The following is a 15,007-nucleotide window of genomic DNA, read 5'->3' as shown; positions in this document are numbered from 1 at the left end:
TTAAAGGTTATGGTGTTTAAATCATATGATTTTATGATACTATGTGACATTTTAATTTTAACTCATGCTTCTAGGCTTCATAAATATGTATATATACAATTTTTTTTAATGTTTACATTTATTTGTAGTATTGTACAAACGAACGCAAACCCCTTTCCAAAATTTTTCCCTACTGGCGAACTGGTTCTGCAAACTTGAACTTCTAACCTAAGTCGAACTAGTAACTTAGGTTTACTTGATTTAGCTAGTGATATAGATAGAAAATATTATGACTGCAAACTTTCTGTAATCGATGGTTAGTTTCTGGGATGGAACTATATGATGGTTTTTAGTCCCAATTTTTTGGTTATAACTTATTTGACTACAATCATGTCAAAAAACTTGCTGAACAACGAATGAGCCCCAATTAAAAACTCATAACTTATTAAATAATGAAATTCTTGTGTCTTGCAGATTTTCAGGGGTTAATGAATTATCACTGTTACTTATTGGAAGTAGTAGGTGCAATACATTTGAGTTCTTTGGATTATAGTCCAGAGGAAAAGCTTTAATTAATGACATTGCTCTGTTTTCCGATTTGAGGAACTAATATTTCTCTTTCTTTTGTATCTGTAGTTACCTCTTGTGCATAGGGAGCTTTTTTCATCTGGGATACGTCAACGTTCAGGTGTGCTTCTGTATGGGCCTCCTGGTACAGGCAAGGTAAAGGGTGGATGGAGTTGATTATGCACCAAGTCATAGAATCAAGATGTTTTGCAATGGGTTGAGTTTTTTTCCTTTTGGGTGCACCAGACATTATTGGCAAAAGCAGTGGCAACGGAATGTTCCCTGAATTTCCTAAGTGTGAAAGGACCTGAGCTGATTAACATGTATATAGGAGAATCAGAAAAGAATGTTCGAGATATTTTCCAAAAGGTAGAGCAATAAATAATTATCTTCCATCCTGAAAGTGAACAAAATTGCTGTGCTTTAAGCTTCAGGCATTGGGCTGGATCAGGAACTAATATGGAGCATTTTAATATATTTATGACCAGGCAAGAGCTGCAAGGCCATGCATAATCTTCTTTGATGAACTTGACGCTCTTGCTCCTGCTCGGGGGGCATCTGGGGACTCAGGTGGAGTCATGGACAGAGTAGTATCTCAGGTATGGATAGTACACAATATCTTTCATATATGGCCTCTAGATCTCGAATTTTATTTAGGCACATTCTACAAATATATAAATTAGTACAATTTTGATCAATTACAGGGTTTTAAACTTGTATAAATATATATGATTGTAATGCTTCTGATTGTGTTATGAACTATATGATTTTCTTCTGCAGATGCTTGCTGAAATAGATGGTCTAAACGAAACAACCCAGGTATCATTTGGAAAACTCTATTTAATGGTCATATTACCAAAACTAGTATTTGGTGGTGTGTGCTTATAGTCCATACAGTTTATTTCTGCAAGTGAAGATCCATTAACTGTCTATCATTTTTCAGGACTTGTTTATTATAGGGGCTAGTAATCGTCCTGATCTTATTGATCCTGCGCTTTTACGGCCTGGTAGGTTTGACAAATTACTGTATGTGGGTATCAGCTCAGACTCATCTTATAGAGAACGGTAAGTTTAAAGGTATCTTTTCTCCCATTATTGATATTTAGAAATATTGAAAACATGTTTTGATCATTGAAAATGCTTTTATCCTTAGGGTGCTTGAAGCATTGACCCGAAAGTTCAAACTTCATGAGAATGTATCAATGTCAGCAATATCCAAAAGGTGTCCTCCAAATTTTACTGGTGCTGATATGTATGCTTTATGTGCGGATGCCTGGCTGCAAGCTGTGAAGCGCAATGTATGTCTTCCATTAACATCTTCTTATTTTTTAAGGACCTTTTACATTATTTTATAGAAGCAGTGACAATTTTGAAATAATTTACATACCAAAATAGTAAACATCAAATTTTAACTATTAGACTTATGGAGAGGAAGCTTCGGTTCATGCCGTGGCAGGCTGTAACTTACTTATCAAAATAGAAACATATCAGATTTTAATTATTTGGCGTATAGAGAGGAAGCACTGGTTCATTCTTTCATTTTATGCCATGGCAGGTTGCAAGTAAAATGCCAAACACCGGAGATGTTGGTGAAAAACATGATTCAGTTATTGTGGAGCACGCAGATTTCATGAAGGTCTGAATTCTTTCATTTACTTATATTTTGTTATCTTTATGATATGATTATATCCAGCTATCATGTGTGTACCACCAAAAGTGATTTCAGAGGTTACAATATATATATATATATATATATATATATTTTTTTAATGTTTAGACATGTGAGTTACTTGTCTTTAAACTAATGTTTGTTTGGCATATTTAAAATAATAGCACTCTCAAATAATATGTTTTGATTCTATCACCCAACCTTTGTAATGTATTCTTTTTGAAAAGGAACATGGAATTATTTATGCTTGAAAATGGCCTTGCTAGCCTAGAAATACTCAAGGAAGATTATCTTTGAAGAGATCAACTTGAATAGTTTGTTTCACAAGCAGTATGGTTCCTTCATTTTTTAGTGGTTGCAAGCAAAACCAAGGCAACTTCTTTGATGCCAAGCCATCAATATCCTCCACATGCCATACATAAATAAGTATAGTCGCTGTTTTAACTGCTGTAATGTTTCTTTAGCAATTTTTAATTTTGCCAGATTATAGCAACTTTGGGCTCTTCACTTTAGTTGAGCTTCATCCATTCCTTGTCTGATACACAAATCTAATGGATATATGTGGACATGTTCTGGGGACTTTTCCAGTCATCCCTGTCATTGTGACATTTCAGGGAGGCCTTGGAAACATCCCCAGGGACATTCTTGATCCTCTGACTGGACCAGGTATGTCATTGAAATGACACACATAAATACCTAGAAACATAAAACAATAGAAAGGGTGGACCCACAAGGTCCTCACACCCTTTACGAAACTGTAAATTAAAGAAAACACACATACTATGATAAGCATTAGAGTACACTCATTTACCATTACACGAGAAGAGAACAATAGTGAGAACAGTGGAAAGGAAAAGAGAAGAGACTAATCAAATCGACTTTGTCATTTAAGGTAAGTTTAGCATCCACTTGTTTTTTTGTTCAATTCTTTTTCTTTTATTTGTTTCATTTTGAAGCTGTTTTTTTAAAGACAAAGTAGCAGTAAGGGATATTATAGTGAACAGAGGTTGGCATTGAATAATTAAACCAAAGAGTTAGGGTTTTTTTGAAGGTGTGGGAGTGTTGTAGGTGAAGTGGCACACCGACCATTTTTTAAATTCTGCTGCTATCATAGAACCCTAAGCAAAGGGACCATTAAATGCCACTAACCCCTTTTGCAATTTGTTTAGAATGAGAAAAAAATAATTTGGCTAGACTGCCTGGACATAGGGTTAGGATGTCTGAAAAAATATTTTTTCAGAAGGATGAGGTTTCTATGTTGCTTATAGAGGATGAGACAAGATCTAATGGAATGCTTGTAGAAACTATATAATCATTATGTCATCCATGGATGTTGAGACTTAGAGAGGAAAGGGTTCTACCGAAGGAAAGAGACAAGCTAGTGATAAAGCCATAGTTGCAAGGATATTGAACTCATAGTTACGGGACTGCGAGTCCGAGGCAGAGTCAGCCTTTTTGAGGCAAATGGTCTCTGGACTCGGACTTGGCCGAGTCTTGGCAGAGTTCGTGTAGACTTACTGAGTCCCGAACTTAGGACTCTCGCTGGCAGGTGCAGCAAAAAAGAGGAAAGAACAATAAAAAATAAAAGAGCAAGACCCCCGAAATCATGGGAACGGGCAAAAAGTGATTTATGTTTATGGCACATTGTCAATGTGAGCGAAAAAGCTCTTAGGAAATGCTATAAAAGAGACGGAAATGCTCTCTTTCAGCAATGCTTGGTTATGCTTGGAGATTGGATGAAATTGTGAAACTTTGGAGAATATGTCTCTTGGGCTTGGAGGACGCAAACCCTCTATGCTGTCAATCTTGGTGCCATTGAAACACATGGTCTTGGATCTAGTTCAGAGCTACAAGGTAAAATCTGTGTTTGTGTTAATTGATTTAACTTGCCCAGGGTTCAACTTTTAGAATATGAGGAGTTGTGAGGCATCAGCAAATAGAAGTCTTGAGCTTTCTATCAGTCTTCATTAGAGCCGTATTTACATGGATGTGGTGTTTTTATGCTGGCCGAGTATTAGTTGCTGACTGGCACTAAGAATGAGAGACAACTAAGCTGGGATTTACCCAGTGCTGTCATATGAACTCACAGTTTTCTCATAAAACACAAACATCTGCATTTCAGGGTACTGTACTTGTAGAAGAACAGCTAAGTGAATTTATATAGTGACCAAACAAGCATTGTGGCCATTTGGTGCTGGATGTGAATCTAGAAAGAAGCTACAAGCAACAATAAACATCTGGGTATGCAGATCGAAATTGGAAACAATGATATATTTTCTCTTAATTGGGACCCATAGCTCAGGCCTGGAACTTTTGATACCATGGATTTCGTAATCGATGAATATTGTAGACATTTGACACTGCAGTGACACTATGTTTATTACTTTATATTGTGTTATTCAGTTTTTTTCCTTCAGAAATTCACTTTTATACTTATGTGATCTATGCAAAATTGTGTGTGTATTAAATAGCTTCTATTTAGCTCAACTATTGTGTATTTGATGTTAATTGACTAAAAGATGCATGAAAAAATCTTAAAATCCTTAAAAATGTATGAATTTCATAGGTTTTTCAAATTTTCGAGTCCTTGCTGAGGCCGATTGCTGAGTCCGAGTCTGAGTCGGATTTTGACTTTTCGCGTTAGAGGCGAGTCCGAGTCCCATAACACTAGTTGAATTTGCAATAACAAGATATAATTAATTTCCTTTCTTTTGTAATCGATTTAAAACACTTGGCATTTTGAATGGGCAAATAATCTTTTAAGTTATGGAAGCCAAGAAGTCACGGCTTGCTTCTTTATATGGAAGCCGAGAGAGGAGTTGGATGTTTTTTACCAATCCTTATGTTCTCCATATTTCCGAAATCCTTCTACAATGCTGTTTCCAAACTTCTTTAAACCCGACTTCATCTAAGTATTTCAGTATTCTACATCTGTCGAATCCCTACAAATATCGACTAGTAACTTGAACAAATCAATGATATCTTCCCTTTGTCGTGCAAGTAATCAGGTTAAGAATCAGAGACTGTATGCAATGAAGGTGACGTCTCAAGCAAATGGAGGGAACCAATCAGATTCCAATATCATCAAAGCATTACCAAATTCTTATCAGGTCGTGAGTTACCATTCCAACCTGTTTATTTTCTATAGCAGCCAGCTAGGTGCAAGAACCTCTTATCTTTTGTTTATGATCACGTTTTTAACTCAATGAATAATCAAAGCATTGTTGACTTCTTAATAGATCACGAGGTTATCACTACAATATATCCATTTCTATAGCAGCCGGCTAGGCACGGAAATCTCTCCTCTTTTGCTTGTGATCATGCTATTTCCTTTACTAGCTGAGTAATCCCTGTAAATTATGACGAACTTTCTTCTTAACTCTCATGGCTTCCAGAATCAAAATAAAGAGTGTTGAATAGTATCTCTTAAAGAAGGGTTTCCTAAGTGTAATAAAACTTGAATGAAATATTCTGTTTGGAAATCAAAATTTGTTAATATTTTCAGCTGGTTTCAAGAACATATTCTTCTAAGTCACAGCTTGTGATAAGATTTACTAATCAATAGATCCTTTTAGAACTCATGCAAAGAGCAAGTTGCTCAGAATTTCCAAACACCTGGGATTCACCGGTTGATAGCCATGAAATGGTGAAGAGGTGGAATGAATCTGCAAGAACGCATAAGAGAAATTATATATGATTAAATTAATTAATTAAACAATAAATTCTGCAATCTTAAAAAATATCTTTTTCAAATCACAGATTGTGATAAGCTAGAACATATATGTTATTCATGGATTTGTTGTGAATCAATAGACAGAGCCGATTGCTCTGAGATCCAAACACCAAGGATTCACCGGTTGTATAGCCATGGAAAAGGGTGAAGAGGTGAGATGGAGTTTGCAATGACTTAGAAAATAAAAGTTAGATATGATACATTAAATCTAGAATAATATCATTTAATAGCTCAATGATCTTGTTATTGTAATTGCTGCTGTCAAGTCCAGTGGTGTGGTTGGATACCAGGATGTTCAGTAGATGACAGATGTTCCAAGTCCAATTTCGGGTAGGGAGGGCCTTTCTCATTGGAGATTCTGTGGGGAATAAGTTAAGGTCCGAGGTTGGGTGGTTAAGCCCCTGACAATGTTTCGCCTTTCCTCAAGTTGTCGAATGTACAACAGACAAAGATAAGCTATACATTCATCTTTTTGTCGGAAACAGGTATTTTACTTTTATGATGTATATGCAAGAAGGTAATACTAATTGAGTTATTTCATCGTTACAGTTATTTTACACCTAGATGCAAGAGATAGATTTATGGATTATTTTTCGTTTATATGAATATCGAATATGAGCATAGCTTTTAATCTTGAGTTATTGCTATAGTTAAGCAATCGGAAGAAAAAAAATGATATAGTGGTATCTGAAACCCTAATTGATTCAGTGGTATCTGAAGCCCTAATTGATACAATGGTATCTGATGCCCTAAATGATCCAGTGGTAATTGAAACCCTAAGTGATATAGTGGTATTTGAAGCTCTAAATGATCCAATGGTAATCGATGCCCTAATTGATACAGTGGTTTGTGATGCCCTAATTTTATATAGTGATATTTAATAGTAATCGTCATTTGATTTTGATATAGTGGTATTGAATGGTAGTCGTTAAATGATTTTGTTATAGTGGTATTTGTGGACTAATCTGAGTGATTGCAGAAGCCTTCTTACAATGATTTATCGGTCCAAATTTCACGGTATGTGGATTTTAATTTCTATGGTAAATGCATTAATAGTGTTTTAAGTTCTTAGTTAAGAAATATTGTTTAACTATTTTTAACTGTCAATCTCATTCACATGAGCATGACTGATATAACTGTCTTCCTATGAAAATAAAGTAATAACTGTATTTCTTGGATATGTTAGTTGGTAATTAAGACTCAGGAAAAGTGGTTGTTACAACATGTTTGGATAAGGTTTCCATATTGTATCCAAGAGAATCATATCCAATATGTAGATATGTGTGTCCAGATAAGAGAGAAGTATGTATGTCATACTAGGTGTATCATATCCTTATCCATATCAAATATCCAATATGCAGATGTGTATCCAAATAAGAGAGAAGTTTCCATGTCATATCCAAGAGTATTACATCCACATCCATATCAATTATCCAATATGCAGATATATGAATCCAGATAAGAGAAAAGAGCCCAACAACTTTACATAGAAGAGTTTGAGGCAACAAATGTTGTTTAAGTGGAGATCAATTTGGCCCATGTTTGTAAATTAGTTGGCATGATGGTAAAGGATATTTGTGAGTCAATGTGTTCATGCCTTGAACAATACATTGTAAGGTGTATGGAAGATAGAATGAGTAAAGACTAGGGTGGAAAAAGTAAAACATATTCATATGTTCATTTGCAATCACCACAACTTGCTCTCTTGTTGAATGATTTGTCTTAAACCCCTTGGAGACTAGATTTGTTAGTTACATTATGTTTCTAGAAAAGATAATTGAGGTGCATGAGCTAATATTGATGATGATTAATATAGAGTGGGATAGGTGGATAGTGGCTAATATAGGTGAAGAAAAGAGTTTGAAGTAGATTATACTTGATGATTGGTGGCCTATTTGAAATAAGAAATTGATATTCTTAATGTGTGTAATTTACAATTTATTTTATTTTTTTAAAATTATATTTTTGGCATTTTTGGCATTTATTGTCATGAATCTTATTCTGTTTTGAAACTTCGCTTTGTATATACTTTTCTTTTTTATCTCACTATTGTGTCATGTGTGCTTGATGACGTATGCTGATTTAGATTCTCTTAGTCTTGGGTAAGAATATGGGACATTTGTTACTATGCTTGGTTGTAGAAAATGAAAAGTTCATAACAGGGACCAGCGATACAACACTTTGTGAATGTTGGCAAGATTCGGCGAGTCTCGAGCCAAGTCTAGGTTCCAAAGTTTGTTTGCCTTTGGACTCGGACTCATCGAGTCCATCTGAGTCCGAGCTTACTCACCGAGTCAACCAAGCTCAATTGACTCACCAAGTCCCTATAGGCAGGACTTTGCCACGGCTATCAACGACAAAAAGGAAAAAAAAACATTTTAAAATAGATTTATGTGACCTTTTCCTCTTAATTACCTTCTCTAAGGCCTAAAAAGGTCATTCCTTCATTTGCAAACACACAGAAGAGATTAAAAAGGTATGAGAAGAATTTTGGGGGTTTCAAAAAATAGATCAGCGGTTCGATTGGCTCTCGTATATTGATTGATAATTGTTTGTATAAGTCTGTAGCTTGCATTTACATATTGAGAGGAGCTAAAAGAAGCATTTGGAGGAGTTTCTCTACAAATTTGAAAAGGTGAGTTACATTTTTTGAATTTTTTTATATACATATTTCCATTTTGTTTACATTTGTTTTAGTTTTGTTCCATTATATGTTCATGAAAAAATTGTAAATTAAGAAGCCCTAGTATTTGATTTTTTATTATTATTGATGCTTATTTATTTATTTATGATATATTGTAGTAGCAACCTAATGTCTCAACCTGGGAATAGTTCATCTAGGTCTCCATTTAACCCAATGCAGACCCTATTAGCATAGGAAGGATAAGGCTTGGAAACATGTCATCCCTGGACCAAGAAAAGTAGTTATATGTTGGCATTGTGGTGTTACATATAGTGAGGGAGGTGTTAACCCATTGAAATATCACCTTGCACATATATTAGGACATGATGCTAAATCATGCAAAAGAGCACCCCAAGATGTTATACGTGAAATGCAAGCTTATTTATAGGAAGATGAAGAGAAAAAAGAATGAAAAGGTAGAAATGACAAACTTTGGTGGAGAGGCCTCTTCAAATCCTCATTCTCCACTACCTCAATCTAGTAGTGGTACCACGAGTGTGACCATTAGGCCTCGGATTCGTAAGAAGAGATCCACACTAGATTCTATTTTTGCTCCACGCCTGACTCCGAGTGCCCAACCATTAGTTGAGAGCATGGATTGGAATGAGAAGCATGAGGCTGCGAAAATGACACTTGGAGATTTTTGATTCTACAACAACCTTCCATTTAATGCAACAAGGTACTTATTATTTTACTTTCTATGCCTTGATTTTCTTGCTTTCGAGACTCAAGAATATGCTTGATTATATTACTTTTTAAAGTTGAAAGTAAAACTTAATAGTATACTTATTGTGTTTATTTAATTTTTTTAGGTCTCCTTATTGACAAATTGCAATATATGTGGTTACTATTTGTGGTTCAGGGTTTAAAGCCCCTAATGATAAGGAGCTAAAGGGTCCTATTTTGACCAAAAAGGTGGCTGATGTAAAAGTCACAATTGGTAGCATTGTGAGGTATGGAGTTGGAAGGGTTGCACCATCATGGTTGATGGTTGGACTAACAAAAGAAGCATAGCACTACTCAATTTTCTTGTCTCCTCAACAGGTAATTGTAGAACTTATACTTACTAGTAATAAACTATTGATTTATTGATTAAGTTTCTAAATTGTGGTTGTACTAAACTGCTTTTCTTTTCCCTCAAGTGCCATAATGCTTTTTAAGTTAATGGACGCTTTAGGGAAAACCAAAAATGTTGAGTATCTTTGTGAGGTATTGGAGGAAGTATTAAAGGAGGTGGATGAGGAGAATGTGGTACAAATAAACTATTGATTAAGTTTCTAAATTATGATTGTACTAAATTGCTTTTTTTCCCTCAAGTGACATAATGCTTTTTAAGTTAATGGATGCTTTAGGGAAAACCAAAAATGTTGAGCATCTTTGTGAGGTATTGGAGGAAGTGTTAAAGGAGGTGGGTGAGGAGAATGTGGTAGAAATAGTCACAGATAATGTAGCAAACTATGTTGCTGTAGGTAAACATCTTATGGAGAGGCACTCCCACTTGTTTTGGACCCCTTGTATTACTCATTTCATTGACCTCATGTTGGAAGATTTTGGTAAACTTCCCCAGATAAAAGCACACGTAGATCACGAAATGAGTATTTGTAAATTCCTATATAATCATACTTGGGTACTCAACCTTATGAGGAATTTCACAAATAAAAAGAGTTGCCTCATCCATGAGTCACTCGATTTGCAACAAATTTTATCATGTTGCAATCCTTGCTTCAGTTCAAGGCCTGTTTGAAACACGTTTGTAAGTGAGGAGTGGACCACATCTTCATATGTGAAGAGTAATGCAAGGATTGAGACAACAAATCAAGTTTTTGATTAGAGTGGCTTTTGGCAGCTGGCCAAGGAGATTGTGCAGGTAATCTTCCTTTTTGTCCTCATTTCCATTTCATTTCATTATGTTTGTTCACACTTGTTTATGTTCCTTGTTTCATTTTTGAAATTAAGACTTAAACCTTAATGCTTAATGTTTCAACTTTCACTATGATTGCAGTTCATAGAGCCTCTTGTTGTTCTCCTATGAATTGTTGATGGAGAAAAACCTGCAATGGGATACATATATGAGGGAATGGACAGGGTGAAAGAGGCCATTAAATCTTTTTAATGTAGGGAATCAGGCTAAATATGGTCCTATATGGGATGTCATTGATCGACAATTGCACAATCTACTTCATAGGAATGCACATGTAGTTGCCCACTACGTTAATCTGACATTTTAATTCAGCCTAGGTTTTCAAGGCTAATGATGAGGTGTAGAGTAGGCTCTATAATGTCGTAAAGAGGATGTCACCTAATAAAATAGTTGGAACAAATGCAATCTGTAGATAGAAATGTATAGGAATGCACAAGAAGACTTATTCTCACGAGACATGCCAAAAAATCGAGCACTATTGATGTCAGGTAAAATTATATGATTCTAATTTCTAATTTTATTACCATTTTACATTGATAAAATCAAAGCAATAGAATTGACTTTTTAGATTTTCCTGTTTCAGATGCATGGTGAAAGATGTTTGGTACCAAATCTACAGAGGATTGCAATTCATATCTTGAGCCAACCATGTAGTGCTTCAGGTTGTGAATGCAACTAGAGTATGTTCGAGCATATATACTCGAGGAAACGCAACAAGTTGGTAGTGAAAAGGATGAATGATCTTGTGTTTGTTCATTACAACCTTCACCTCCGTTACAAGCAGATCTTGGGTATTGACATATCTCCTATCATTTTAAAGGATGTTGATCCACAAGCAGAGTAGAACATTGTAATTGTTGATCCTATCTTCAGTGATGAAGACATGGAATGAGTTGATAAGGTGGATTGAGAGGCAATGGCAGTAGTGTAATGGTCACCCTTGGATGTCCCAAAAAAAAACTAAACCAAATTGCTGAAAGGAATTATGTCAAACAGTTTGCATTCAACTTCTTAAAACCCCTTATAACTCCGGAAATCAAACGTTTTTATGGAATTGGTATCATACAACATAAACAAGAAAGAAACTATAATAATATGCGAAGTGGAAATGAATTGCTGCTAATAAAATGTTATTTTCAGAATTCATAAAACCAAATACATGGCAGATTTATCAACTCACTAATTACTTCAGCAATATTGTCATAATACTCCAGCCCATGCTTACGAACTTGCTGCTACAATACTTTGTCCTCCAATCAGTCCACTACCTTCATAATACCATTCCCTCCAAGTGGCATAAGCGACGGACAAGTAGTGAAGAAGATATGAGCAAAATATCAAATCTGCCTGGAGCCGGAAATGCAACTAAACTGCCTGATAATGAAGCCAATAAGAAAGAATTTCAAAGGCCAAACCCCAAGGGAATGACGTCTAGAATGTTACAAGAGAGGATAGACGTCCTCAAATGCCAAGAACAAAGCTGCAACTCACACACCAATTTCTTCTCGTATTCAACCTGTCTAATGAAGCTACAAATGCTTCCTTTTATTCTATTCCCACGGGTCCGCTCAACTCATATGGGCAATGTGGGATAAAGATGTGTAATATAAAACATATATTAAAATACCCCTTGTGTCTCCCTTGGGTACACATCACCATAAAATAAATATTAAAGTAACACTTTAATATTTTACAATTAAACTAGACGTTACTTTAATAAAACTTCAGGCATTAAAATGTATTAGCAATCGGACTCCGAATAATGCGAGTGATAGCTCATCGGAAAGCTCTCACCGAGGAGTATCGAATCCAATCACCAAAATTGACCTGCACTGTGTCCTGCCGACTTACTAAATATAGTAAGTATGCTTGAAACTGAGTAAATCAACTTCGTTTTGGCCCAAACTGGAAATGACTGGGCCAAAACACTCCAAGATCCCATTAAACCCTTCGTTAGCCCTCGGGACCATGTAGAACAAGGCTAACGCACACACACTTGGTCAACTGCTAAAATGGGGACATTACAGTCCGCCCCCCTTGAAATTGCTTGTCCTCAAGCAATCTCAGTCTAGCCTACTGAATAACCTGCTCACTCTCCCATGTAGAATCTTCCTCCGGCAGATCTTTCCATCTGACCAAATACTCCTTCACTATCCTATTTCTAAGCTTCCTCTCTTTGGTATCCAGAATAGCCTCAGGTACGAACACAAGCTTCCCCTCCTCATCCAAAGGGGGTAAATTTGCAGAAGGCACTACACTCTGACCAATGGCTTTCTTAAGCCTAGACACATGAAACACATTGTGCACTCGATTGCCCTCTGGAAGCTCAAGCTCATAGGCGACTTTGCCCACTTTGCGAATCACCCTGTAGGGACCATAAAATCTAGGTTTCAACTTTTCAGATCCGCTCTTCTTGAGCGATGACTGTCTATATGGTTGTAGCCTCAAGTAAACCATATCCCCTACCTCGAAACTGCGCTCTATTCGGTGCTGATCAGCATACAATTTCTGTTGATTCTGGGCCTGTTGTATATTCTCTTTGAGCACTTTCAGGATGTCCTGACTATCCTGCAATAAGTTTTTGGCTTTGGGCACTCTACTGTCCCCCAAAACTAAATCCATGAAGCTAGGTGCTTCATAACCATAGAGTGCCATGAAAGGAGTCATCTTGATGGACATATGATAAGTGGTGTTATAACAATACTCTCCCATATGCAACCATCTGATCCAAGCCTTTTGTTGTATAGTTACATAGTTTCTCAAATATCCTTTCGCCCATTTATTCACAATCTCTGTTTGCCCATCTGTTTGCGGATGATAACTAGTGCTAGGTGTAAGATCTGTACCACACAACCTAAACAACTCTTGCCAAAAAACACTCATAAACTTACTATCCCGGTCGTTGACAATGAATCTGGGCAACCCATGTAACCTGAATATCTCTTTAAAGAAAAGATCTACCACCTGTGCTGCTGTGTAAGTGGACGGAATAGCAATGAAGTGAGCAAACTTCGTCAAGCGATCCACCACCACATAGATGCAATCCCTTCCCTGCACTCGTGGTAAACCAGTGATGAAGTCCATCGAAATACTTTCCCATTTCCTATCAGGAATGGGCAAGGGCTGTAATAAACCTGTAGGAAATGTGTGTTCTCCCTTATTCTGTTGACAAACCACACACTCCCTGACATACCTCTGAACATCATCCTTGAGGCCTTTCCATGAAAACCGCTCTCGGATCTGCCTGTAGGTCTTGAAGACCCCCGGATGTCCAGCTGTGGGTGCATCATGAAATGCCTTCAGTATCGCCTCTCTCAAATGTGATGACGGAATCAAATAAACCCTGTCCTGAACTCTGATCAATCCATCTATCACCTCATAGCGATCATCCTGTATAGTACCTGAAATCAATCCAGAAGCCCAAGCATCTCCGACATACTCTGCTATAATCCGATCTCTCCAATCTCCTGAAATTTCTGCCAGAGCACATAAGTGAGGTCTCCGAGATAAGGCATCAGCCACCACATTTTTCTTACCTTTGACAAACTCTATGTCAAAGTCATAAGCCTGCAATTTAGTCACCCATTTTTGTTGCCGGTCATTAAGATCACGCTGGCTCATGAAGTATTTAATACTGTTGTGATCAGTCTTGATCACAAAACGCCCTCCTACCAAATATGATCGAAATTTGGCCAATGCATGCATTATGGCCAACATCTCCCGGTCATAGACAGAATAACTTTTCTCAACTCCTCGGAGCTTCCTACTCTCGAATGCAATGGGATGCTTCTCCTGCATCAATACTACTCCAATCCCATCACCTGATGCATCACAATGAAGCTCAAAAGGCTTTGTGAAATCCGGTAGAGCTAGAACTGGACATGAAGACATTACCTGCTTGAAATGCTCAAAACACCTCTGTGCTGCCCCTATCCACACGAAGGCTCCTTTTCCTGGTAAGATCTGTCAAGGGTGTAGCAATCTGTGAGAATCCCTTAACAAACCTCCTATAAAAACCACATAAACCAAAGAATCCCTTAAGCTGTGTAAGGTTTGTGGGAGTAGGCCATTCTACAATAGCTCTAATCTTTTCGGGATCAACCCGAACGCCATCTGCACTAATGATATGCCCCAAGTAAAGGAGCTCAGTCATGCCAAACTCACATTTAGATTTCTTGGCATACAATGACTCTCTCTCCAGAATAGATAACACCTCCTCTAGATGATGTAAGTGCTCCTCCCAGGTCTTACTGAAGACCAAGATGTCATCAAAGAAGATCAAGACAAATCTCCTCAGCTGCTTCCTGAATACCTGGTTCATACAACTTTGAAATGTAGCAGGTGCATTGGTTAGACCAAATGGCATAACCATGAACTCAAAGTGGCCATAGTGACATCAAAAGGCTGTTTTCTCAATGTCCTTTGCTCTCATCCTGATCTGATGGTATCCGGATC

General features: G+C 36.9%; 1 protein-coding gene across 1 annotated transcript in view; it reads left to right on the top strand.

Annotated features, from left to right (window-relative positions):
- Positions 1–15,007, top strand: part of PEX6 (peroxin 6) — an 88,332-nt gene that overhangs the window by 66,234 nt on the left and 7,091 nt on the right. Inside the window, exons 9-15 of the mRNA XM_089820344.1 lie at positions 616–702; positions 793–915; positions 1,035–1,145; positions 1,327–1,365; positions 1,490–1,611; positions 1,700–1,844; positions 2,102–2,182. Of these exons, the coding sequence (XP_089676470.1) occupies positions 616–702; positions 793–915; positions 1,035–1,145; positions 1,327–1,365; positions 1,490–1,611; positions 1,700–1,844; positions 2,102–2,182 (708 nt within the window). The remainder of the gene's footprint in view (positions 1–615; positions 703–792; positions 916–1,034; positions 1,146–1,326; positions 1,366–1,489; positions 1,612–1,699; positions 1,845–2,101; positions 2,183–15,007) is intronic.

This window comes from Cupressus sempervirens, chromosome 3 (assembly GCF_028749045.1).
Source record: "Cupressus sempervirens isolate cs-2001-9-10 chromosome 3, ASM2874904v1, whole genome shotgun sequence".
Classification (NCBI taxonomy): Eukaryota; Viridiplantae; Streptophyta; class Pinopsida; order Cupressales; family Cupressaceae; genus Cupressus; species Cupressus sempervirens.
This window is presented reverse-complemented; position numbering and strand designations above follow the sequence as displayed.